Below are 27,157 nucleotides of genomic sequence, written 5' to 3'. Positions count from 1 at the left end.
TTTTTCCAGGCCGCGCCCACGGCAGGAGGGGTTGTTCTAGAGCACGCCCCTTCCTTGTTCGCGCGGTAAGAGAACCAAAATGGAGGAGTAATAATCATGATTAAATTGAGCGAGCGCAACTAATCACGCAAAGAGGGCGGCGGGAGGGCCGCCTTCCGCAAGCGTGCTTCCAGGCCTCCGCTTCCCACCTATTCGGCGGCGCCCTGTTGTTTCTGCGCCTGCGCGCTGCTTCCCGCGAGCTCACGGGCGGAGCGAACACGCACAGAGTCGCAGGGGCGCGCAAAGGGGGAGGAGCGGGCGTGACCAGGCGCGCGCGCGTGTGGAGTGACTCTAGAGAGCAGGCGAGTCGGGCGGATCGGGTGGGTAGAGTGGTGCCGTCCGGTTGTTTGGTGGGAGGTACGTAAGGCCGCTCTGGGCACGTGGGCGCCCATTTCACTGGCTCGTTCGGTTCTAGGAGCAGATCCGGGGTAGAGGGAAGAGAGCTCCGGGTCAGGGGCTGCTGTCGCCGCCGCCGTCCGGGAGTCAGCCCGCCAGCCCGCTAGCCAGCGCTTCGCGGGCCCTGCCGGTCACGGTAAGCGGGCCTGCGCTTACCGGAAAGAGGAGCGTAAGATGGAAGAGTGTGAGAGACCATGGGGGGTCTGTGGGGGAAGGGGAGTGGGGGTGTGTGTAAGGGGCAGGGTGTGTGATGAGAGAAAACCCAGCAAAGAGTAGTAATAATAATGGCCACCGCCACAAGGTAATATTCGAGTGATATGTGCGGGGACTTTACAAAGCACCTCATATGCTTCATTTTAACTTCTACTCCAATCGTCCGAGGTGCGTACTGTTATCAAACCCCTTTTACAAGATAGGAAAACTGAGGCACGAAATAGGTTAAGTAGCTTATGCAAGGACGCACAACTACGTGGCTTGACCTGGCTTCGAACTTAGTTCTCTTAGTCCTAAGGCCCGTAATTTTAACTTTGCTTTACCAAACAAACACAGAAGAAGAATGGCGTGTCAGAAGGAGGAGGACTGAGTGTGATTTGAAGTGGAAAGATGATGATAAACGAGAAGAGAATGATGATGGGAGACAGAGTAGTGGGGAGGAGGACCTGAATATGGAATCTTGCGGGCCTCCCCCTTCTAAGTCGCCGCCTCCTCCTTAGTTCTTGAGGCCCCACAACTTTTTCTTGGTGTTCTATGGCTTTAGGAATGGAGGAGCCAACTCACAGACCTGGGCCGTTCGGGTGGTTTTAAGAAGTTTGAACTGCAGTTCAGTCCAGGACAGTGCCTTGAGACACTGTGTTTGGAGGTAGGGGAGGGTCAGAGGATCCTCTTAAACGCTGCTGCTATTTATTTCTTCAAACGTGCCACTTCCTTTTCTATCTTATCTAGGCACGGCAAAGCCTTTGTTCAGTCCTCTCGAATAGGGAAGTGATGTTTATTGTTTCCTTGTACACTTGGGCTTAAACAAACAAAATCAGACTCAACATTTCTTTTCCCGAGCAAGGCCTTGATTGCTTGCAGAGAAAACGTTCCGGTGGCTTTATCATTAGTTGCCCTTCAGAAATTTCCTGTGTAAGTAAGGAGTTATGTTTTGGAGAAGTTTACACTGTAGATCAACGGGAGCCATCTGAACATACTGCCCTGCAGGTCAGCACAGGGCAGGGACTTCAGTAATTCATAGGGGTGTGTGTGTTTGTGAAAACCTTTCCCTCTTGCACAGTTTTCTCTGTAGCTCATGTGGGAGTCAAGTTTTTAAGTCAGCCCGTGAGGCAAACATTGTATGTAATGAAAATGAATCCTTAAAAGTTCCTTAGGAACATTCAACGCTTGAGATTAGCATCCTGTTTGTGACTACATGCTGGACAGTTTTTCCTTCAGTTTTGAAACTTGTTACTGCTGCTTTGGTTGTAACCCAGATAAGTAATTAGGTTACCTTTAGGGGCTGTGTTGTGCAAATAAGCATATTTGAAAGCCATAGAGTTGTGATGTGCTGTGAGATGCTTGCACTGAGGAGGCTTAAAAGGAGGAAGACAAACCCCTATCTTAGGCTCATTTTGGAGCATGTGCTTATGAAGTGGAAAGTGACAGGCTGAATTGCTGGTATGATGATGATGATGATGATGATGATTTTTTTGAAACGTGCTCTTGCTCAGTCGCTGAGGCTGGAATGCAGTGGCATAATCACAGCTCACTGTTGCAGCCTCGACTTCCTGGGGCTCAAGTGATCCTCCCAGCTCAGTCTCCTGAGTAACTGGGACTACAGGCACACACTACCGTGCCTGGCTAAGTTTTTGTACTTTTTGTAGAGACGGGGGGGTCTTACTTTGTTGCCTAGGCTGGTCTCGAACTCCTAAGTTCAAGTGATTCTGCAACCTCAGACTCTCAAAAGTGCTGGGATTACAGGTGTGAGCCACTGCGCTCGTCCTCCTGGTATTTAAGTTGCTATTTTATTTTATTTTTTGGCCAACATATGTCAGTAATTTGACTTGCTAAATTAAATGTGCATAGTGTGATTCCTCTTTAATTTTTGAGTGGCACTGCATTCAGGGGCTTGCAAGCTATTGTTTACTTCCCCACAGATCCTAGCTAACTTTGGAGCAAAAATGGCTTACATATTTTTGCCAGCTGTCTGGCTTTTGCAGTCCCCATATATATGCCAGATATGTGTAACAGTGGTTAACTTTTTAAAAACCAGTTCTCTTTTAAATGGAGGTTAAAGGCATCTTTTGGTTGTGTGGGGTTTTTGTTGTTGTTGTTGCTTTTGCTTTTATGGAAACATCTCCCAAAAACTCGGGAGTCATACACCCACTTCCTCCAAAGTAGTTATGGTTATGTTTGAAATGACACCAAAAATGAAGGATATTATTTCAGTTAGGGAATAAGGAGGTACCACTGATTTAACATTATATGGGTATAGAAAATGGTTTTAAGGCCTTTTGCAGGGGAGAAATCTTAAGCAAGTTTAGGAATCTAAAATTCTGAGTTGGAACATTTTCTGAATTATGGTCAGATAGTGGAATTTACTCCACATTCATTCTGAACTTCTCTCTTTTCTTGATCTTTATTGTTCTTTTGCAAGCCTGTAATAGAACAAAAACAAGAGAAGAAATATATCCTGGCTTTAAGAAGTTTCTACTATGTTTTTGTGGGGAGATACCACATAGTCTACTTAAGTTTAACTACTATAATTACAGAGAAAAATCTGTAGAAGTATAGGATACCTTGAATAAATGGAATCTTCAAGGGTTGCTGGCAAACCAACAGTTTGATTTCTCAGAAGTTTCTTAGAGAAATGATGCCAGTGTTGTTTTGCTCCAGATTCTCATTGTTGCATCTGCCAATCTTGAAAGTAGGAAGCAAAGATATTCCTTGCTCTGTCCTTTGGGAACCACTTACATTCGTTTTACTGTTTCTAGGAAATTTTCTTTAAATATATACATTAGAGTCCACTATTGTGTTGTGGATCCATGCAGTGGGCTTGCCTTAGAAGTAAATGCCTTTATTTTTTGTTGTTTGTTTGTTTTTTTTTTTTTTTTTGGAGACTTAGTCTCGCTCTGTCGCCCAGGCTGGATTGTGGTGGCACTTCTTGTCTCACTGCAACCTCCGCCTCCTGGGTTCAAGCAATTCTCCTGCCTCAGCCTCCGGAGTAGCTGGGACTGCAGGTGCGTGACATCACAGCCAGCCAATGTTTTGTATTTTTAGTAGAGACGGAGTTTCACCGTGTTAGCCAGGGTGGTCTCAATCTCCTGACCTTGTGATCCGCCCGCCTCAGACTTCCAAAGTGCTAAGATTACAGGCGTGAGCCACCACAGCCGACTTTTTTGTATTTTTATAACCAGGCCACGTATGTTGTTTGCCATAATAATAACAGCATTAGTCAGAGACCCAATCATGATGAATTTTTTTCTCACAGAATACTTTCCCCTCCCTAATTTTTCTCTTGAAAAATACACCATGAATCATTCTGTTTCTGGCTGAATGATTTATACCAGCCATCTTTAGTCCTACTGTTGAATTGCTGCATAGTTTCTTTTTAATTTATGTGTTTAAAAGTAAATACTGGCCGGTGGATCACAAGGTCAGGAGTTCAAGACCAGCCTGGCCAATATAATGAAACCGCATCTCTACTAAAATACAAAACTTAGCTGGGCGTGGTGGCGCACACCTGTAGTCCCAGCTACTTGGGTAGCTGAGGCAGGAGAATCGCTTGCACCCAGGAGGCAGAGGTTGCAGTGAGCCAGGAGTGCACCACTGCGCTCTAGCCTGGGCGAGAGAGTGAGACTCCATCTAAAAAAAAAAAAAAAAAAAACGTAAATACTAACTCAAATTCTGATTTTCGTTGTGGTTTTTAGGGTTCAGATTAGCAAGTGGGATTGTTTTCTACCACTTAAATCCCTCACTTCATGCTCTGTTTGCACAAATCTAAAGAGGCACTGGTATATCTAAAGAGGCACTGGTATTGTTAATTGCCTCTAGTTATATTTGACTTTTGGATTGTAGAGAAAAATAATTTCCTTTTGTGGGTTGGGGGAAGAATCCCATGCCAGTATTCATCATATGGGTACAAAGGCTTGAGTGTGAGAGTTTAGGTCTACGTTCTTTCAGGCTTTCAGAGATCTCAGGTACATTGAAAATGGCTAAGGTGATTCCTTTAGGGCTGTTTCCATGATTTGGTCCCTGTGCAAAGTGATGTGAAAGTCATGGATAACGGCATATTTGTGGTAACTGGGGATTATTTTGGTCTAGTCTACAGAGAGCTGAAAAACTAGGGTAGTGGTTTCACTTCTGTGGCAGAGGACTGCTGGGCAGAAGTTTTAGTAACTTCAGTTTCTTCAGGAAAGAACCGTGTGTGTGTGTGTGCGTGTGTTTGCGTGTGTTTGTGTGTGTTGACAAGAGTTTCCCCATCATATAAAATGGAGAATAATCTTAATGTTTTAAACTAATGAAGTGATTGTAAAATATTGTTTTGATGTCTTTGTTTTGTTGACATCTTATGTGTGTATAAACTTACATGATTTTAAAATGTTTTAAAATCTAGATCAGATCAAACATTGTCTGGCCTGCACTGTAAAACTAGTTAGCTGACGACGACTTCTCAGGTTTCTTCAAGATGCCTGCAGCACTTGTGGAGAATAGCCAGGTTATCTGTGAAGTATGGGCCAGTAATCTAGAAGAAGAGATGAGGAAGATCCGAGAAATCGTGCTCAGTTACAGTTATATTGCCATGGTAAGGAGCTCTACTCTGACTCACCTTCTTTTTTACTCTTAGAGATGGGGTCTTGCTCTGTTGCCCAGGCTGGAGTGCAGTGGCTATTCACAGATGCAATCAATCATAGCTCACTGCAGCCTTGAACTCCTGGGCTCAAGCAGTCCTCCCACCTCACCTTTCCAGGTTGCTGGGACTGCAGGCTCATACCACCATGCCCAGCTTGACTCACCTTCTTATATGGATGGGTTGAGGGAATGTTTAATTTGAGATCTTGAAAAGAATGAGTATGTTCCACTAAAGCCATTGTGAATTAAACCTGACAGAAGGTTGTGTTGCTTTATGAAATATCAAGGTAGCCAGTGTCTCTGAGAAGGATGTAACCTCTAGTATCTTAGATTTTTTGTAACATTATTCTGTTTGAAAGTCTTTAAAGCAGAAGTTACATCAACCCCCGGGGCCCATCTGTTCTACAGATATGGTGAATTTGACTATACAATGTTTATTCAAAATTTTAAAAATTTATTGCCAGCATTTAAAAGTCAATAGAACTCAGTTGAATTCCAGATTTCTGGCATCTCTGAAAAAAAAAATAGGAAGACCTGGCAATATATGTTATCTACCCCTGCCTGACACTGGCTGGAGAAAGAGATGAGTATTGTGGTAATATTAAGAGCCTCCTGTAGAGAGGCATGTGCTCTCTGTTTTACTCCAGTCCCTGTTACTTGTACCATTTTCATACCTAGCTGACTTTACTCCTTTACATTAGCTGCTTGGAATTTGTGACTCTTGCTTTAGAAATTATAGAGTTAAGTCTGTAGCTTGGTATTCAGAGCTCCTTCCAGTCTTTTCACTCAAGCTAAGCCTGTCTCTTTGTATTTTTTTCTGAATGGCTGTTTCACTTCCCTGTATTTGTATTTTTATTCATATATTGTTCTCAACCTAGAATGTTCTTAATTGACTGCATATCTACCTGTAGTTACTCAACTCTTTCTATTGACATTCTGCTTATTTAGGATCAAGTTGTTGTGCGAAGCTTCATGATTCTAGTGCTTCTTTAGTAGATATCAACAAGATCAGTATTTTAAGATAGGCTTTTGGCCGGTCGTGTTGGCTGATGCCTGTAATCTGTGCACTTTGGGAGGCCGAGGCAGGTGGATCACTTGAGATCAGCCTGGGCAACATGGTGAAACCCCATCTCTACAAAAAATACAATAATTAGCTGGGTGTGGTAGCATGGACCTGTAGTTCCAGCTGCTTAGGGAGGCTGAGGGGGGAGGATTGATTGCATTTGTGAGGTTGAGGCTGTAGTGAGCTGTGATTGTGCTACTGCCCTGCAGCCTGGGTGACAGAGACAGACCAACCCTGTCTCAAAAAAACACAAAAAGAATTTTGTGCCCAAGTTTGGGGCTTGTCACATAACTTTTATAAATGGAGGTAAAATTTTATTTATGAATTACCAATTCAGCATCCACTGTTTTCTGAAACCTTGTGATGAGAGACTTTTTCCTTTTCCAGGACACAGAATTTCCAGGTGTTGTGGTGCGACCAATTGGTGAATTTCGTAGTTCCATAGATTACCAGTATCAGCTTCTGCGGTGCAATGTTGACCTTTTAAAAATTATCCAGCTGGGCCTTACATTCACAAATGAGAAGGGAGAATATCCTTCTGGAATCAATACTTGGCAGTTCAATTTCAAATTTAACCTTACGTAAGTGATTTCTAAATAATTTTGTTAATTTTAAGTTTTGTTTTCACTGAATCCAGGTAGGTGTTGGATAGAGTGGTTAAGCAGAGGATGGAATAGGGAATCTCAGCAAGTGAAGTCCTGCTTAAAGAACTGCAGCAGCTCAACAATGAAAAGATAACCCAACTAAAAATGTGCAAAAGATCTGAATAGACTTCTTGAAAGATAATGTACAGATGGCCAGTAAGCACATGAAAAGATGCTCAACATCATTAGTCATGAGGGAAATGCAAATTAAACCCACATTGGGATACCACTTCACACCCACTAGAATGGCTGTAGTCAAAAAGACATAATAAGTGTTGTTGAGAGTGTGGAGAAAATTGGAACCCTCATACATTGCTGCTGGGAATATAGAATTTGGGGGAAATTCTGGAAAATAGTTTTGCAGTTCTTGAAAATGTTAAACATAGAGTTGCCACATGAGCTAGCAATTCCACTCTTAGGCAGTGGAAGATTCCATGGTATGTATATACCACATTTTGTTTATTCATCTGTTGATAGACACTTGGGTTTCTTCTACCTCTTGGCTGTTGTGAATATTGCTGCTATGAACATGGGTGTGCAAATATTTCTTCAAGGTCTTGCTTTCAGTTCTTTTGGATATATACCCAGGAATTTAAATTTTTTTAAATTTTTTTTTATTTTTTATACCCAGGAATTTTAAAAGAAAATTTGGGGGAGACTGTCATTTTGCTGATTGCATGAAGTGATGTTAGTGTACTTCGTATCATATCCTGCTTTGTTTAACTGGGCATCAGGAGTGTTTCATGACTTAGGAGTAATCTTTTCTTCCTGTGAAGACAGGGTCTTACTTTGTCACGCAGGCTAGAATGCAGTGGTGTGAACATGGCTCACTGCAGCCTCAATCTCCCAGGCTCAAGTGATCCTCCCACGTCAGCCCCCCCAAGTAGCAGGGACTACAGGTGCATGCCACCATGCCCGGCTAATTTTTTGTGGAAAGTGATCAGCCCACTTTGACCTCCCAAAGTGCTGGGATAACAGGTGTGAGCCATTGTGCCTGCAAGGAACAACCTTTTTTGTTGTTGTTCGTATGTTTTGGAAATTTCCTTGAGGTTCAAGTAATTTTGAGAGATCATCTGGCTCTTTCCTTTAGCTGCATTTTTTAGTTTATTGTCAAAGCCTGTAAGTTCGTACCATAAAAATAATATAATACAAGGAAGAAAAATGAGTTATTTCAGAGTGGTTTGAGTATGTTTGGATTTAAAATAATGTTTACTTGTGGCTGGGCGTGGTGGCTCACACCTGTAATTCCAGCACTCTGGGAGGCTGAGGTGGGTGGATCAATGGATCACTTGAGGCCAGGAGTTCAAGACCAGCCTGCCCAATGTGGTGAAACCCTATCTCTACTAAAAATACAAAAAGCCAGGTGTGCTGGTGGGTGCCTGTAATCCCAGCTACTTAGGAGGCTGAGGTGGGAGGATCACTTGAACTCAGGAGGCGGAGGCTGCAGTGAGTCGAGATTGTGCCACTGCATTCCAGCCTAGGTGACAGAGTGAGACTCTGCCTCAATAAAAAGAAAAAAGAAATAATGTTTACTTGGGATTGAAGCCTAGTTATAATAAAACAAAAAAATAATGTTTATTTAAGTGGAAAAGAAACTTGTGATTCAACACTGGTTTTAATTTAGTGGAAAAAAATCAAGATTGCAGTGGTTTTCTTATTGCCTAACCCAAGTTTATATGAAAAGCAAGTGAAAGTCTAGTGGAACAGGATTTGTTTAGCTTATTTCCTTACTTTTGTGTTACATGGTATCGTAAATAATGCATGTGGTTGAATTAATGGATATATCTTTACAGTGGAATATTATGCCAGTGTTACAATGGATGAGTACTGATTTGTAAAGATGGTCTGTGATGTAGAGATGTAAGAGATGTAGGTGTGTATGTGTAGATAGATAAAATAGTCTGGAAAGAGCTGTAAACGAAGGTGTTGTATCTGTGGGGTAGCATTATAAGAATGTTAATTTTTTCAATTTTTTTCATAACAGAGTCTTTCAGATAATCATCTGTATACCAAGTAATAACATGTTACAAGTTATTTAATTCTGTCATCTAGTAATTTTGATTAAGAGAAACTAAAAGTAGCTCAAACAATTACACTAGTATTCATTGTTTGAACCATTAGCAGGAATAGACTACTTTAAGACTGGCTGTTGCTTCACATGGGTTACAAATAACTATTTGCTACTTTTTCATAGATAAAGCCCCTGACCTTCATGGAAGCATTAGGGAAAAAGAAAACTTAATTTCTTTCCTTCTTCAAAGAACTTTTTCCTTTCACTAGATATAAGAAAGAAAAAGTCAACAATGATACATGTGTTGCTTGAGCTAAAAGACATAGGAAAACAGACAACACACACCCATTACATTTCTATGAAATACGAGGTAAAGAGAAAATTTTTTTAATGTCCTTTTTAAAATATAAGAGCTTTAGTTGAGTTGTAAGTCTGTACAAAGAAGCTAGATTTGCTACTCTCCAAGAAGTGAAGGGACCTGCTATGTAATATACAGAAATCTTTTACTTCCTTTTTTTAAAAAATTTTTAAATTTTTTAAAATTTTTATTTGAGACAGAGTCTTGCTCTGTCACCCAGGCTGGAGTGGCACAATCTCAGCTCACTGCAACCTGTGCCTCCTGGGTTCAAGCAATTCTCCTGCCTCAGTCTCCCGGGTAGCTGGGATTACAGGCGTGCCCACCACGATGCCTGGCTAATTTTTGTATTTTTTTAGTAGAGATGGGGTTTCACCATGTTGGCCAGGCTGGTCTTGAACTCCTGACCTTGTGATCCGCCCGCCTTGGCCTCCCAAAGTGCTGGGATTACAGGTGTGAGCCACCACGCTCCACCTGTTTACTGCCTTTTTTTTTTTTTTTTTTTTTTTTCTTTTTTTTTTTTTTTTTTTTTTTTTTTTTTTGAGATGGTGTCTCGCTTTGTCACCCAGGCTGGAGTGCAGTGGCGCGATCTCGGCTTACTGCACCCTCTGCCTCCCAGGTTCAAGCAGTTCTCTGCTTCAGCCTCCCGAGTAGCTGGGATTACAGGTGGCCACCACCATGCCTGGCTAATTTTTGTATTTTTAGTAGAGATGGGTTTCACCATCTTGGCCAGGCTGGTCTTTAACTCCTGACCCTTGTGATCCACCCACGCTGGCCTCCCAAAGTGCTAGGATTACAGGTGTGAGCCACCGCATCCGACCTATTTACTTCTTTTTCATAGGAATGTAACGAGCTTTGCCAAAGCTTTATGTTCCCTGAGGTTATCTAAAATGCCAGTTCATGGAACAGGCACTTCTTTCTCCCACTCCTTTCCGTTTATGCTGTAGTTTTCATGGATTTCTGGCCAATGTCACAGAGGCCAAGAGGCTACCCAAGCCTTTTTCTGCCATAAGTAGGTCTGGTGGCTGGTCCTTTTCTGGGCTTCCTATGCCACTTGAGTGCTGCAGCTACTGGGATTCCAGGGCTGTGGCTTCCTTGACCTGGACCGCTTCCTCTTTCTGCAGGTGGTACTGTTAAGTTTCATCCTCAGCTGCTCCTTTGATCTGCTTCAGCCTCTGGGTCTTTTTGCTCATGCGCCTTGGATACCTTCTCAGTGGCACATTTCTTGGCCCACAGCAGCTGCTGGAACCCCTGAGACTGACTGGCCATGGTGGTGGTGACTCTGAGACTGAGGCAAGCAGCCTGAATCAGCTGGAAGGTGCATCGGGTCATCTTAGCTGGCTGCCCACCATCTGTGCCTCAGTATTTTTTTGTTGGTTGATTTTTTTTTATTTTTTTTGAGATGGAGTTTTGCTCTTGTTGCCCAGGCTGGAGTGCAATGGCGCTCTCGGCTCACTGCAACCTCTGCCTCCCAGGTTCAAGTGATTCTCCCACCTCAGCATCCCGAGTAGCTGGGATTACAGGCATGCGCCACCACGCCCGGCTAATTTTGTATATTTAGTAGAGACAGGGTTTCTCCACATTGGTCAGGCTGGTCTTGAACTTCCAACCTCAGGTGATCTGCCCACCTTGGCCTACCAAAGTGCTGGGATTATAGGCGTGAGCCACTGCACCCGGTCTTGTTTTTTTTTTTTTTTAAGTTTATTTATTTTTTTTTGAGACAGAGTCTTGTTCTATTCCCTAGGCTGAAGTACAGTGGTGCCTTCTTGGCTCACTGCAACCTTTGCCTCCTGGGTTCAGGTGATTCTTATGCCTCAACTTCCTGAGTACCTGGGATTACAGGGGCACACCACCACGTCTGACTAATTTTTGTTTTTGAGATGGAGTCTCGCTCTGTCATCAGGCTGAAGCGCAGTGGCGCGACCTTGGCTCACTATAACCTCTGCCTCCCGGATTCAAGCGAGTCTCCTGCCTCAGGCTCCCAAGTATCTGGGACTACAGGTGCATGCCACCATGCCCAGCTAATTTTTGTGGTTTTAGTAGAGACAGGGTTTCACCATGTCAGCCAGGATGGTCTCAATCTCTTGACCTTGTGATCCGCCCACCTTGGCCTCCCAAAGTTCTGGGATTACCGGCATGAACCACTGCGCCCGGCCTAATTTTTGTATTTTTAGTAGAGACAGAGTTTCACCATGTTGGCCAGGCTGGTTTGAACTCTTGGCCTCAAGTGATCCGCCTGTCTCAGCCTCCCAAAGTGCTGGTATTACAGGTGTGAGTCACCACGCCCAGCCTGTTTATTTTATTTTTGAGACAGGATCTTGCTCTGTCACCCAGACTAGAGTGCAGTGGTGTGAGCCCCCTCCAGTTCTTGACCTCAAGCAGTCCTCTCACCTCAGCCTCTGGAGTAGTTGGGACTATAGATGCATACCACCATGCCTGGCTTGTGTGTGTGTGGTGGGTTTTTTTTTCTTTTCTTTTCTTTTTTTTGAGACAGAGTCTTGTCTGTTGCCCAGGCTGGTCTGGAACTCCTGGCCTCAGGTGATCTTCCTGCCGTGTGTGTGTGTCTGTGTGTGTGTGTGTCTGTGTGTGTGTGTGTGTGTGTGTGTGTGTGTGTGTGGTGGTTTTTTTTTTTTCTTTTCTTTTTTTTTTTTTTTTTGAGACAGAGTCTTGTCTGTTGCCCAGGCTGGTCTGGAACTCCTGGCCTCAGGTGATCTTCCTGCCTTGGCCTTGCAGAGTGCTGGGATTACAGGCGTGCACCACTGTGCCTGGTTTTTTTTTTTTTTTTTCCAAATAATGAGCAAATGTATACCCATTATAATTAGGAAATTTAGTTTATGGAGGAAAATCTCATTTTTCTATCTGTCACAGAAATATGATGATCTACTCTGCATGCTTGTTTGAATGTTGGAAAGAGTGAATTGATCTATTAAGTTAGGAAAAGCATTTCAAAAATACTTGTACTATAAGTATAAGGTGGTGGTAATATTGTGGCCACTACTTCTGTTTCTTTATTCACCAGTTAATAAATAAACACCTTGTTTTTTAGAGAGGACATGTACTCCCAGGATTCCATAGATCTCCTTGCTAACTCAGGACTACAGTTTCAGAAGCATGAAGAGGAAGGGATTGACACACTGCACTTTGCAGAACTGCTTATGACATCAGGAGTGGTTCTCTGTGACAATGTCAAATGGCTTTCATTTCATAGGTCAGTCCTAGGGAATGTGTATTTCTCTCTCGCTTTGGGCTACACTGGAGCAGGGAACTGAATTCTTAGTCATTTTTGAAGTCCTAGTGACTGTTCTGTTCATCAGCAGCAGTCAGAAGTTGAATTGGTACTTGTTGCCCATGTTTCAGTTTTTCAGAAAATACTGGGGCTTATATACTGGTTTGTTTCACACGGTATTTGGCTTCATCCTGTGGCTATCAGTGGGTTTAATTCCAAGTGGGAATATAGTGGGTGGAGAGGGTCACAGTACTTGGTTATCTTTTAAATGGCTGTCCCCAGAGTTTCTTAGGTACTTGAAAGCCAGATTCTCCTTATTTTAACTTCTCAGTACTTTTGGATTTTTGGTGAATCAAATCCACAGTTAAAACCTTTGGGTACTTTTTTATATCTCCCATATTAGCCTGTTAGGTTGTTATTGGAAAGTTCAGATTATAGGCCGGGCATGGTGGCTCACACCTGTAATCCCAACACTTTGGGAGGCTGAGGCAGGCAGACCACCTAAGGTCAGGAGTTCGAGACCAGCCTGGCCACCATGGCAAAACCCTGTCTCTACTAAAAATACAAAAATTAGCCAGGCATGGTGGCGGGTGCCTGTAATCCCAGCTACTTGGGAGACTAAGGCAGGGATAATTGCTTGAACCCGGGAGGTGAAGGTTGCAGTGAGCCGAGATCGCGCCATTGCACTCCAGCCTGGGCGACAGAGCGAGACTCTGTCTCAAAAAAAAAAAAAAAAAAAAAAAAAAAAAAAGATTCAGATTATAGTACAATAAACTACTCAGAAAAAGTGAAAGTTCCTAACACGAAGTAGCATTTACAAGCTTTGAGAAATAAAATGGTTGAACACTGGGGCCTGATAACTGCTGCTTTTTTAACCTCTGTGGTTTATTCTCTCCTTGTAGTGGCTATGATTTTGGCTATATGGTAAAGTTGCTTACAGATTCTCGTTTGCCAGAAGAGGAACATGAATTCTTTCATATTCTGAACCTTTTCTTCCCATCCATTTATGATGTGAAATACCTGATGAAGAGTTGCAAAAATCTTAAGGTATATGATGTTTTTCTTAATACCAGTAACAAAAATAAGGACAGAAAAAAAGCTGACTTTGCTTTATTGTTATGTGTTCAGCATGCATTATTGAGTACTAGATGCCAGTGTGGTGGTAGACAGGGTATAATATAAAGCTGATTTGCACAGATACTTGTGTGGCCATGAAGGGAACCCTCTGCTTCTGTCATCTTAAGGCAGGCATTCTTCACTCGAGGCCCATGAACCTAATGAAAAGGTATAAATGCTGTTTGTTAGGGATGGGGTCTGTGGTGTAACAGATTCTCAGAGGGGTTCTTAACTCTAGAAAGTTTTGGAACTTGGTACCCTAATAAATTGTTGACATAGAGCTTTGCTGTCTAGAATTAGAGTGGGATTTACTATTTCCTCAGCCTTGCAATTCTGATTTTAAAGGCAGAGGTCTGGCAAAATTAACAACATGGAAAGGAGCAAAATATAGGATGTAGCACAATATAGCGTTTGGAAAAAGGGAAGAAAAGAGCTAAAAAGAGGTTATTAAGGCCTGTTAAATAAATGGCCTGTCCCCATTTCTTGCTAGAATTTAGTGAACTCATAACTGCACTTAGTTGACTTCAGTAGAGGCATGTTGGGTCTGTAATACTATCTTTGTTTTTCATATATCTCCAGGGAGGTCTTCAGGAAGTTGCTGATCAGTTGGATTTGCAGAGGATTGGAAGGCAGCACCAAGCAGGCTCAGACTCACTGCTGACAGGAATGGCTTTCTTTAGGATGAAAGAGGTAAACTTCCTCGAATGTGATCACAGGCCTCTTGGCAGTAACTTACTGAAGACTAAGGAGGTAGTGGATGGTCTGTTGTGTGGGCTGAGGTTTGCTGAACATGTGTTTTTATTTATTTATTTATTTATTTATTTATTTATTTATTTGAGATGAAACCTTGCTCTGTCACCCAGGCTGGAGTGCAGTGGTGCGATCTCGGCTCACTGCAACCTCCACCTCCCGGGTTCAAGCTTTTCTTCTGCCTCGGCCTCCTGAGTAGCTGGGATTATAGGTGCCCGCCACCGTGCTCTGCTAATTTTTGTATTTTTAGTAGACACGGGGTTTTGCCACGTTGGCCAGGCTGGTTCAAACCCCTGACCTCAGGTGACCCGTCTGCCTTGGCCTCCCAAAGTGCTGGGATTACAGGCATGAGCCATGGTGCCTGGCTGAATTTTTTGTATTTTTAGTAGACACAGGATTTCACTATGCTGGCCAGGCTGGTCTCGAACTCCTGACCTCAGATGATCCACCTGCCTTGGCCTCCCAAAGTGCTGGGATTACAGGCGTGAGCCATGGTGCCTGGCTAAATTTTTTGTATTTTTAGTAGACACAGGGTTTCACTATGCTGGCCAGGCTGGTCTCGAACTCCTGACCTCAGATGATCCACCTGCCTTGGCCTCCCAAAGTGCTGGGATTACAGGCGTGAGCCATGGCGCCTGGCTAAATTTTTTGTATTTTTAGTAGACACAGGGTTTCATATGCTTTTTGATCCACCTGCCTTGGCCTCCCAAAGTGCACAGTGAGATGGCCCGGTCACACTGATTGTTTTTTTAGCAAGTTGATGGCCACTTTGAAAGTGGTTGTTTTTTGTTACGGTGTTCAGCATGTCACATGTTTGAGAGGCAAAAGCAGCATTCTGACATGAGAGCCACTTTCTAGTAACCAAGTATTCTTGAGCACACCCAAGTCCAGAACTTGGTATTCTTGGTAACTCTAATTTTCAGTTATTTGCTTTTTTTTGATTCCTGTAATACAAATATGTTTGTTAGGCCACCCACTGACATTATGGTAAGTTCTGTCAATTACTATTAAATAAATACTATATTGAGTTTACTATAACCCCTTAGTAAAAAGACTCTTAATTTCTTCTTTTAGTTTCTTTACTCACTGACTCAGGTTTTAAAATGTATTTGAAGATGTAGAAGGAGTAAGACGCTGCTTGGAAAAATTAAAATGTCGATTTTGTTGACATTTTTGAGGAATGGATCAGATTAATTGATCTGTAGACATGGATCTCCTTTTTAGAGCTAAGATTGTAGAGAGGGAGAGTACATTTCCTCTTTGTTACTCTTAATTATAAACAACTGTTACCATGTGTTGGTAAATGTTCTAGGTTAGTGGTTCTCAACTGGGGATGATTTTGCCCTGGAGGGTACATTTGTTAATATCTGTACATGATTTTGGTTGTCACAATCTGGTGGGGGAGGGTGGTGTGCTACCTGTCAGGAATGCTGCTAAACATCCTATGATACACTGGACAAGTTACCCCAAATAATTATCTTGCCCCAGTAGTGTCACAATGGAGAGATCTTGCTTTGAGTGCTTACTGTTTGTTATCTCATTCCTCATAATAACTCTATTGTCCTGTTTATAGATAGGGAACTATGGCTTAAAAGGAGTTTAAATGACTTTGCCAAGGTCAAGTGAGTCCGTCTGAATCCAGAGCCCAAGCTCTTAACCATTGCTTTGCTTGTTAAAGACAAGGGAGCAGTTGCATTAAAAGCAGCAGCAGCAGCAGCACAGAGATACTGGCAGTAAAAGAATACATGGAAAGTATGTCTGTTCAGATAGGAGAGCCTTTCTCCTGCAGAGAAAGGAGCATGAAAAGACTGCATTAAAAGGAAAGGTTTAGGCTGGGTATGGTGGCTCACACCTGTAATCCCAGCACTTTGGGAGGCCGAGGCAAGTGGATCACTTGAGGTCAGGAGTTCCAGACCAGCCTGACCAACATGGCGAAACCTGCCTCTATTAAAAGTACAAAAATTAGCCAGGTATGATGACATGCACCTGTAATCCCAGCTACTTGGGAGGCTGAGGCAAGGGAATCACTTGAGCCTGGGAGGCGGAGGTTGCAGTGAGTAAAACCGTGTCTGCTTTTTTTTTTTTTGAGATGGAGTCTTGCATTGTTCCCCAGGCTGGAGTACAGTGGCGCAATCTCAGTTCACTGCAACGTCTGCCTCCCAGGTTCAAGCATTTCTCTGCCTCAGCCACCCAAGTAGCTGGGATTACAGGTGCCCGCCACCATGCCTGGCTGATTTTTTGTAATTTTAGTAGAGATGGGGTTTCACCATCTTGGCCAGGCTGGTCTTGAACTCCTGACCTCGTAATCCACCTGCCTTGGCACCCCAAAGTGTTGGGATTACAGGCGTGAGCCACTGTGCCTGGCTGAGCCTTTCTATACTATTAGTTTTTTTTTTTTCTAGTTTGGTGTATTTTCAGGGCTTTAGGAAGGCTGGGAGGTGCTGATGTGGTAGTGGTTTTTCTCTTTTTTGACATGGCATTTCACTGTGTTGCCCAGGCTGGAGTGCAGTGGCATGATCTTGGCTCACTGCAGCCTCTGCCTCCTGGGTGCAAGTGATTCTTCCACCTCACCCTCCCAGGTAGCTGGGATTACAGGCGTGTGCCACCATGCCTGGCTCATTTTTGTATTTTTAGTAGAGATGGGGTTTTGCCATGTTGGCCAGGCCGGTCTCGACCTCCTGACCCCAAGTGATCTGCCCGCCTCAGCCTCACAAAGTGCTGGGATTACAGGCATGAGCCATTGTGCCTGGCCAGATGTGATAGTGTTTATACTTGTCATGACTTCTAGCATAATTCTCACCATGGTTCTCTGTCCCATTCTTCAGTTGTTTTTTGAGGACAGCATTGATGATGCCAAGTACTGTGGACGGCTCTATGGCTTAGGCACAGGAGTGGCCCAGAAGCAGAATGAGGATGTGGACTCTGCCCAGGAGAAGATGAGCATCCTGGCGATTATCAACAACATGCAGCAGTGATGGCGCCAGGCTCTGCAGGTTGGGCCTGATCCGAGTGGTGCTTACTGTGCTGACTGTGTACTTATCTTCCCCAAGAGAAAATGCTTCTTTTGAGCAAACTGTACCTACCATCTGCATTGAGCAGAAAGACTTTTGTTTTACTGAAGACAAAGTTGTCTTTATTTTAGACCCAGAAGAGAGGAGTTTGCTCTGAATTTGTAAGTAAGTCTTCCCCATTCCTCATCCCTGAGCCTCTCCTCTCTGGTTGCCTCCTGCCACCAGCATCCATGGCTCATTTGACACCTTTTTAAATATCCAGGACAAGTCTGAAACAAACTAGTAAAATGTATATAACTCTTACCTGTTGTCATTCTTTTTCTTTTAAATTTATTGCTAATCTCTGATAATGAAGATTCTTACTCTGATTCTCAGCTGAGCTGTGAGGGCTTCCAGGGAAAATGGAACAAAATGGTGTTCTTATGTAATGGGTTGTAGATACTGAGTCTTCCTTTCCTTTTCTGACCCTTCTTGAGGACATTTGCTTTCCTCACACTTTTGTAGTCTTTATTTACATATTACTATATGGAAATGAATTGCTCTGTGCTGAAATTTGAAGACCAGAAAATGAAACTTAAAAGCAAACAATTTTACTGAATCTGTGTACCCTTCATTCATGAGAACTCCAGAATGAGTGTTGACCACTGAAGCATCTTTTAAGTCTGTGTTCCATTGTGCCACTCAGGTTTGCCGTCGCATACGTATCATCTGAAATCATTTGAAATTTTTGTACAATAAAATATCCTGGATTTGATCCCAAATGAAACTAGTAAGATCAGATTTTTGGGTCATGTCTGTTGTATTTTCAATAATGCGATTTCAGATAGTCATCTGGATTCTCCCACTTCTCTATTTTCTCTACTTTTCCTTCCAGCAAACCTGAAACATTAGGGAGATGGATTAATGTGAGTACCAGGAATGTCTTTAAAAAGCTAGAGTGGTTACGTTTAATCAGGCAGTAAGATAATTTGGGTTCTTGAGTTGTTTTGGAGCAATATCCCACAACTGGGGTAGGAAGCTCAGGATTTTTTTTTTTTTTTTTTTAAAGCTAGTCATTTCAAAAGTACATTGTATTTTTTTGAATGACCACAGTATGGACAATTTCAAAAACCAAAACCCCCTTTGGATTGGTGGAAATAAAAACTGGTAACTCACTCAAGTGAATGAATGGTCTTGCATTTTAAAAGCTTATGAGAAACTCAATTTGAAATGATTAAAAAATGTCAAGTATTATAAGCTGGTATTTAAGATGCTTGTAAATATTATTTATGTTTTTAATTTTGTAAAATAAAGATTTCTTTTTAACCACTGGCATTGAGGTTGGGTCTTTCATAGCTATGGATTGCTGGCTCTGGAAGATGGTCATTTGCCATCAGTGAAATAAGAGCATCTTGCCTCCATTGTCCCCAAGTTGGCTTACATACAAAATATCACTTGGGGGGGTGGGTGCGGGAATAAAAAAATATATATCATTTGGTAGGAAGCTTTTCACGAGCACCTGTGTAAATGGAATTGTCTCTTCATGCTCAAGATTGTTGGGTCTTAATATTATAGAATTAAACCAGTCTAGTATTTCCTCACTCCATTATATATGGTGGATTAGCTTGTTAATCAGTGGGATTCTTTTAAACAACCTGAACTTTGGATATCCTAGAGTTGGCTCAAGACTTTGTTTCCAGCCATTTCTATTGACACAAAATGGGGTTTTAAGAAGTCTGGTACAGGGGCAGATACAGAATTGTGACTGAAGTTGACATAGCAAGAGATTTATCACTGTAATTTGTGGTGAAACAGCAGTCAGTGGTTCTCAACCAGGATGCCCTGACATGCTGGTGACTGAACCCTATGCAGATACCCTTCCAAATTTGAATTAAAACAGGGCATTTAATATTTTCTACCATTAAGGTCTTACATGTCAGTAGAAATGCTGAGATAAAGAGTTGAGGAACTCAGTGTTGAGTGTGGGGTTTGGTCATTGCATGTGAGAGTTAAGAGCTTAGAGTAGTGCTTTAGCAAGAAAGAGCACAAGTCTATTAGAACTGGCAAGAACTTTGTGTGTATGAGTGCATATAGGGCTATGTGAGTGCTCATCCTCAAAAAGTGATGGCACTGTAGGGTAACCAAGAGAATAACTTCAGGTGTAATTCTTTTGGGGTTTAGACAGGGTCTCACTTGGTCATCCAGGCTGGAGTGCAGTGGCATGATCTTGGCTCACTGCACCCTCACCCTCCTGAGTAGCTGGGACTACTAGTGCATGCCACCATGCCCAGCTAATTTATATATTTTTTAGTAGAGACGGGGTTTCACCATGTTGGGCAAGCTGGTCTCAAACTCCTGACCTCAAGTGATTTGCCTGCCTTGGCCTCCCAAAGTGCTTACAGGCTTGAGTCACTGTGCCTGGCTTGTAATTCATTTTTTTTTTTTGAGACAGAGTCTCGTTCTGTCACCCAGGCTGGAGTGCAATGGTGTGATCTCGGCTCACTGCAACCTCCACCTCCCAGGTTCAAGCAATTCTCCTGCCTCAGCCTCCCAAGTAGCTGGTGCTAGAAATAATCAGTTCCTCTTCAAACTTCTTTCTTTTAGCAACTAACGTCCTTTCACATTGTTAGAAAAGATAAATTCTTGTTTTCTAAACAAGCCTTTCCATCTTTGCCATGCCTAAACATGCCCAAACATGCCTTAACGGACAATCCCTCTCTCCCCTCCTTTATAAGTTACACATTTAAAGGTTTCAGTTTACCCTATTTGGAAAAGTTTTACCACTGCTACCCCTTCTTCCCTATCTACCCTATTTAGAAAAATTTCAAGTTTTAGCCAATTGGGTTAGCTTAAATTGTGTGGTCTGACTCCAGTCAATGGGGAAGGGACACAAACAGAAGCTGCGTTAGGGATGAAAACCCTTCTCTTCTCCTTTGTTCAGTGTGCTCTTGCGATTGTGACTGGTGCAGGCAGCACCCTTCTGCAGAAGTAAATTTGCCTTGCTGAGAAGTCTTTTGTTTAAGTGCTTGTTTTCTTTGTGACTCCAGGCTCTTATTTCCAACTGTTTGGGGGCTCGTCTGGTATCCCATTCTCCTCCGGGGAAGGGTCTCTGATCACCTCTCATGAGGAGATGAGTCCCGCTGCCTCATTGTGATGGCCTCAGGAGTAAGGAATTGAGAACCACCCGTGTGAGGAATAAACCTGAACTCTCAACAATGAAGGAAGAAAAGGCCTACAAATACCGCAGCCACCAGGTAACTCTGCACACACCAAGGTCAGAAAAGCTGTGGGGGCGGTGAAGTACTTCCTTGGTGGTCAGGACATCCTGGAGGTTGAAAGTGTGTGAATAAGATACACAATTGAGTGTGAAGCAAGTGTGGAGTCCGGATCCGTGGTTCCATGTCACCTCATATGGCTTAAGGCAGCTTTCCTGTTGTGAGGCTTATACCAACCTGCCAATGCTAAGAACACCCCCTCATTCATAACATCCCTGCAGCTGAACAAAAGTTCCTGGCCCAGGATCCGCAATGGAATAACAATGTAGCCCATCGAGGGAATATGAGAGATCTCAGAAATATGATAATTAAAGGGATTCGGGAATCAGTTCCTCAAACTCAAAATATACCAAAGCTTTTAATATACAACAGGGAAAGGATAAAGGACTTAAGGAATTCTTAGAGAGGCTTAAATTCCCATGAGGGAAGTAGCCAGAGAAGTACGAAGTGAAAGTAGGGGAGTGCAAGAAACCTCCAGTGGGCGGGGAGGGGTTGAACCTCCAGAGAAAAGGGGGTAAGAAATCTCTAGTAAGAGGTTGAGCCACACAGACTCAGGAAACGCAGGGAAACTCCTAAAACTTCCACAATGGGAAGTACCTCAAGCAGGACAGGAAATAAAAAGGACAAGACAGACAATACAATTCCCTCTGATAGCCCTCTAGGTCTCATGTTAACATATTGGAAGGATAATGCGAGGACCAAACACAAGAAAAAGCAACAAATGATAAAATACTGCTGTTTTATTTGGACCAAAGAACCTATCCTCAAACCTTCAGTCTTTTGGCCAAGAGTTTCAGTCTAGTGAGAACTGGATTTGTCAACTTTTAATAGGGTATATCAATAACAAAAGTCCTGTGTCCCAGGAGGAAATAAGACTATGCCCTGTGTTGGCGGCAGGGGCCTGTCCTATATTCCCTAAAGGATACAGGAGACAAGCCAGAAGCTACTTCTTCTCAAGAAATTAATATCCCTTACCCCAATAAGTCAACCAACACGTGGGACCCCTTAGACCACCTTCCCTGCCAAACACCACTAACTTCCCTCCCCCTCCAGTAGATGCAACTGCCCCGACCCTTCCCCAGCTCACTTTGTTTCTCCCCCTCATAATCCTGACTCTTAGGGTCTCCCCAGCCTGAATGCCCTCCCCCAGGAAGACTTCAGTGTGAGATAGCACAATGTAAAAAAGATATCCAAAACTTCCCTTTCCCCACTACCTCTAGAGAATGTGCTCCAACGATCTTTCCCTTAAGGGAAGTGCCTCTAGGAGGAGGGGGCATTGGTTCCGTCAATGCCCCGTTAATCAGTTCAGAAATCCAAAGCCTAACAAGGGAACTCAAACCACTCTTAGACGATCCCTATGGAGTAGCAGATCAAATTGATCAATTTCTAGGACCCCAGTTGTATACTTGGGCTGAGTTAATGTCCATCCTAGGCATCCTGTTTTTGGGAGAGGAAAGAAGCATGATCCGCAGGGCCACTATGACGGCTTGGGAACATGAACACCCCCTCGGTCCTAACATCCCTGCAGCTGAACAAAAGTTCCCGGCCCAAGATCCTCAATGGAATAACACCATCAAGGGAATATGAGAGATCTCAGAGATATGATAATTAAAGGGATTCGGGAATCAGTTCCTTGAACTCAAAATATACCAAAGCTTTTAATATACAACAGGGAAAGGATAAAGGACCTATGGAATTCTTAGAGAGGCTTAAAGAGCAAATGAGGAAATATGCTGGCCTAGAATTAGAAGACGCCCTTGGGTGAGGAATGTTAAAGCTCCACTTTGTCACCAGATATTACAAAGAAATTACAAAAGATAGAAAATTGGAAAGACCGTCCCATAGAAGAGCTTTTAAGAGAGGCCCAAAAGGTAAATGTACGAAGGGATGAGGAAAGGCAAAAGCAAATTGGGTTTGAACGGATTGAAGGTATCATATCCCTACCTCTGCCAGAAACAAAACAAGAGCTCAGAAAATGTTGGGGATTGGTTGGATACTATTGCCTATGAATTGACTCTTATGCCTTAGAAACAAAACCTTTGTACCAAAGACTCACCCAAGAAGAGCCAGACCCCCTTCTCTGGACTCCACCAGAAATCAAACAAGTAGAAAAGTTAAAACATTTACTAGTGACTGCCCCTGTTCTAGCTTTACCCTCCCTAGAACAGCCATTACATCTTTTTGTCAGTATAAGCAAAGGAGTGGCTTTAGGGGTACTTACCCAAGAGCATGGGGGCCACTGGCAGCCCGCAGCATTCCTGTCAAAAATTATTGACCCCGTTACCTGTGGATGGCCCGAATGTGTCCAATCTGTAGCAGATTGTGTCCAATCTGTAGCTATTGCTCAGTCCACAAAGAGTTACTAGTCCACAAAGAGTTACTAGTCCACAAAGAGTTACTAAAACCTAGTCCACAAAGAGTTACTAATACAAGTATTAGATAATCTCCAGCTTCCTGAGGAAATAGCTATTGTTCATGTCCCAGGACACCAAAAAAACCCTCTCCTTTGAAAGTCGGGGAAATAATCTAGGCAACCAAATAGCCAAACAGGCTGCCTCTTCCCAAGCTACACTCCTCACTGAGCAAGGAAAGCAGAAAATTAACCTTTGGGGGAAAACTCCCTGTTAGCACACCTCACGAAGTCAGAACTACCCTCAACCAAAAGGCAGAAAGGTGGCTCGCTGATTCAAGAATTTTAAAATATGAAGCTATCCTGTTAGAGAGATGACTTGACACTAACCACTGACAATTCTCTAAATCCAGCTGCTTTTCTAACCGGGAATCCAAACCAAAAGGTAACAGGGAACCCACAACCAAAGGAACTTGAGCATAAATGTTTAGACCTAATTAGTTACCAAACCAAAGTTAAGACTAGACTTAAGTGAAACTCCTTTTCAAACAGGGAAACATCTTTTTGTAGACAGTTCCTCTCCGGTAATAGAAGGAAAAAGGGATTACAGATACTCTGTAGTTGACAAAGCTACCCTCACAGAAACAAAATCAGGAAGATTACTGAATGGCCCACACAGATGTGCGAGCTACTTGCTCTAAATCAAGCCTTAAAATTTTTACAAAATCAGGAGGGAACAATTTATACTGACTCCAAATATGCCTTTGGAGTACTACATGCCTTTGGAAAAATCTTTTTTTTTTTTTTTTTTTTTTTTTTTTTTTGTGAGACGGAGTCTTGCTCTGTTGCCCAGGCTGGAGTGCAGTGGCCAGATCTCAGCTCACTGCAAGCTCCGCCTCCCGGGTTTACGCCATTCTCCTGCCTCAGCCTCCCGAGTAGCTGGGACTACAGGCGCCTGCCACCTCACCCGGCTAGTTTTTTGTATTTTTTAGTAGAGACGGGGTTTCACCGTGTTAGCCAGGATGGTCTCGATCTCCTGATCTCGTGATCCGCCCATTGGCCTCCCAAAGTGCTGGGATTACAGGCTTGAGCCACTGTGCCCGGCCACCTTTGGAAAAATCTGGACTGAATGAGGCCTTACTAACAGTAAAGGTCAAAACCTAGTCTACAAGGCCGGGTGTGGTGGCTTGCGCCTGTAATCCCAGCACTTTGGGAGGCCGAGGCAGATGGATAATGAGGTCAGGAGATGGAGACCAGCCTGGCTAACACTGTGAAACCCTGTCCCTACTAAAGATACAAAAATTAGCCAGGCGAGGTGGCGGGCGCCTGTAGTCCCAGCTACTCAGGAGGCTGAGGCAGGAGAATGGCGTGAACCCGGGAGGCAGAGCTTGCAGTGAGCTGAGATCACACCACTGCACTTCAGCCTGGGCAACAGAGACGCTGTCTCTAAAAAAAAAAAACCTAGTCCACAAAGAGTTACTAATATAAGTATTAGATAATCTCCAGCTTCCTGAGGAAATAGCTATTGTTCATGTCCCAGGACACCAAAAAAACCCTCTCCTTTGAAAGTCGGGGAAATAATCTAGGCAACCAAATAGCCAAACAGGCTGCCTCTTCCCAAGCTACACCCATTTTTCATTTACCCCCTCATCTTCCCCCATGCAGACCAGGAAAAACTAAAGAAATTAGGAGCTGAGGAAAATTCAGAAGGAAAATGGGTATTACCAGATGGAAGAGAAATGTTATCCAAGCCTCTTATGAGGAAAATACTGTCACTTCATCAAGGATCTCATTGGGGTCCTCGAGCTATGTGTGATGCAGTCCTTACAGTCTATGAATGCATAGGAATATATACCCTCACTAAGCAAGCAGTGGATGGTTGCATAGTGTGCAGAAAGACTAATAAGCAAACCCTAAAGAGGCAACCTCCAGGAGGAAGGAACCCATGGTTAAGGCCATTCCGAAGTGCCCAGGTTGACTATACTGAAATGCCCCCAATAGGCCACCTCCAGTATTTGCTAGTAATAGTAAACTACCTTACCCACTGGGTAGATGCCATCCCCTTCCCAAGCGCAACAGCCAGTAATGTGGTCAAAGCCCTGTTAGAACACGTCACACCCAGGTTTGGACTAACAGAAAACACTGATTCAGACAATGGGACCCACTTCACTGCACACATCATTAAAGGACGAACCCAGGCATTAGAAACAAAATGGGAATATCATATTCTTTGGCATCTGTCCTCATCAGGGTAAGTAGAAAGAATGAGTCAAACTTTAAAAAATCACCTAATCAAGTAAATCCTAGAAACTCGGTTACCATGAACAAAATGTCTTCCCATTGCCTTACTCAAAATCCAGATTGCCCCTTGAAAGGACCTTGGCCTGTCCCCTTATGAAACGCTCTGTGGGTTGCCTTACCTAAATTCCACTACTGGCCTTTCTACATTTGAAACGAAAAATCAGTTTCTCAAAAACTTTGTATTTGGTTTGTCTTCCACCCTTTCCTCCCTCAGGATTCAAGGCTTCCTAGTGCAAACATCACCCCTCAAATTCCCAGTCCACCAACATCAACCCGGAGATCATGTCCTTGTCAAAATCTGGAAAGAGGGAAAGCTGGAGCCCACCTGAGAAGCAGCTTACCTGGTGCTCCTAACAACTGACACAGCAGTCTGAACTGCTGAAAAGGGGTAGATCCATTGTACCCAAGTCAGAAAGTCGCTGCCCTCTCTGAAGCCATGGACCATCGTCCCAGGGCCAACTCCCACCAGAGTAACATTAAAGAGAAAAGCCTAATCTCTTTTTCCTCTTCTCTTTCCCTTAGCTACCTCTCATCTTATTATTAATGTAACTAGGTCAAGCTCACCCCAAACCCAAAGCATTACTTTCAATGCTTGTCTTGCCATGCCCTGCGGGGATCTCCAAAGTCAGAGACAGCTAGCCTCCTAGAAAAGCTCTGCCCATCCACCCCTTCCAAACCCAGCACCACCTATTAACCGTTGCAATCAACAACCATGAGACTTCCAGGGTTTATGATATAGTTGGGAGATGCTATCTGGACTACCAAATATCAGGGCTGGACCTCCTCAGAAGGCTGCACCACCCTAAAACCCTACCTCCACTTCACCGAAGGAACCACCCCCTCAAATTGCCAAATCCACCAGTGCAACCCAGTACTTCTATTCTTATCCCCACCTCCACTGACCCTAACCCCACTTGTCTTTATGGCCTAGGAGTGGATGTCACTGGAAAAGACCACATAGGCTCCTTTAAAATATATTTTGTTGGCTGGGCGCAGTGGCTCACACCTACAATCCCAGCACTTTGGGAGGCCGAGGCAAGTGGATCACAAGGTCAAGAGATTGAGACCATCCTGGCCACCATGGTGAAACCCCATCTCTATTAAAAACAAAAATTAGCTGGGCATGGTGGCACATGCCTGTAGTCCCAGCTACTTGGGAGGCTGAGGCAGGAGAATTGCTTGAACCTGGGAGGCCGAGGTTACAGTGAGCCAAGATCGTGCCACTGCACTCCAGCCTGGCGACAGAGACTCTGCCTCAAACAAACAACAAGAAAACAAAAACAAAAAAATGTTTTAACCCTCCTCCATCTCCTACCAACTCGCCTCCCCCACGCCCACCAAATCAAACCATTTTTTGTTTCTTACCTAATAATAAGAAAATAGCCATAGTAGAAGTCAAGGACCTAAAGCAAACTTAGCCATAGAAACCAGGTATCAAGATGTTAATGCCTGGCCAGAATGGATTAAATATTCTGTTCACACCCTAAATAAAAGCGATTGGTCCACTTGTGCAACAGGCAGGCCAGAAACCCAAATTGTTCCCTTTCCACTTGGATGGACCTCCAACCAACAGGGCATGAGCTGTATAGTAGCTCTCTTCCAAAACCCCACAGCCTGGGGCGATAAGGCATGCTAAACTCTCACTGCTATTCTTGAAGTTAAAGGCCCTGTAGGTCAGCTCCAGTTAACAATGTACATTTTACCTCATGTCTCTCACGACGGGGAAAATTTGGCATTCCTTGGAAGCCTAATGGGATGCAGTGAGTCCAAGCCTTTTCAGGAGCTAACCAATTAGTCTGCCCTTGTTCATCCCC

The 27,157-nt window shown here is 43.5% G+C and overlaps 1 protein-coding gene across 5 annotated transcripts; it reads left to right on the top strand.

The window, feature by feature from the left end:
* The first annotated feature begins 42 nt into the window (after positions 1 to 42).
* Positions 43 to 18,752, top strand: CNOT8 (CCR4-NOT transcription complex subunit 8). Of its 5 annotated transcripts, none has more exons than XM_050793955.1 (7): positions 43 to 341; positions 455 to 571; positions 6,713 to 6,906; positions 12,382 to 12,543; positions 13,464 to 13,608; positions 14,257 to 14,367; positions 17,253 to 18,752. In XM_050793955.1, the coding sequence occupies exons 4-7, from the start codon at positions 12,389 to 12,391 to the stop codon at positions 17,400 to 17,402; spliced, it is 561 nt and encodes a 186-aa protein (XP_050649912.1). In that variant the 5' UTR covers positions 43 to 341; positions 455 to 571; positions 6,713 to 6,906; positions 12,382 to 12,388; the 3' UTR covers positions 17,403 to 18,752. The 5 variants fall into 5 exon arrangements, with proteins under 5 accessions (XP_050649912.1, XP_050649910.1, XP_050649911.1 ...); XM_050793953.1 differs by lacking the exon at positions 43 to 341 and adding an exon at positions 5,027 to 5,215 and having other exon boundaries at positions 455 to 619; XM_050793954.1 differs by lacking the exons at positions 43 to 341; positions 12,382 to 12,543 and adding an exon at positions 5,027 to 5,215 and having other exon boundaries at positions 455 to 619.
* Positions 18,753 to 27,157: the final 8,405 nt, after the last annotated feature.

This window comes from Macaca thibetana, chromosome 6, assembly GCF_024542745.1.
Source record: "Macaca thibetana thibetana isolate TM-01 chromosome 6, ASM2454274v1, whole genome shotgun sequence".
Taxonomy (NCBI): domain Eukaryota; kingdom Metazoa; phylum Chordata; class Mammalia; order Primates; family Cercopithecidae; genus Macaca; species Macaca thibetana.
Note: the sequence above shows the minus strand (reverse complement) of the source record. Positions and strands in the feature narration are given on the sequence as shown.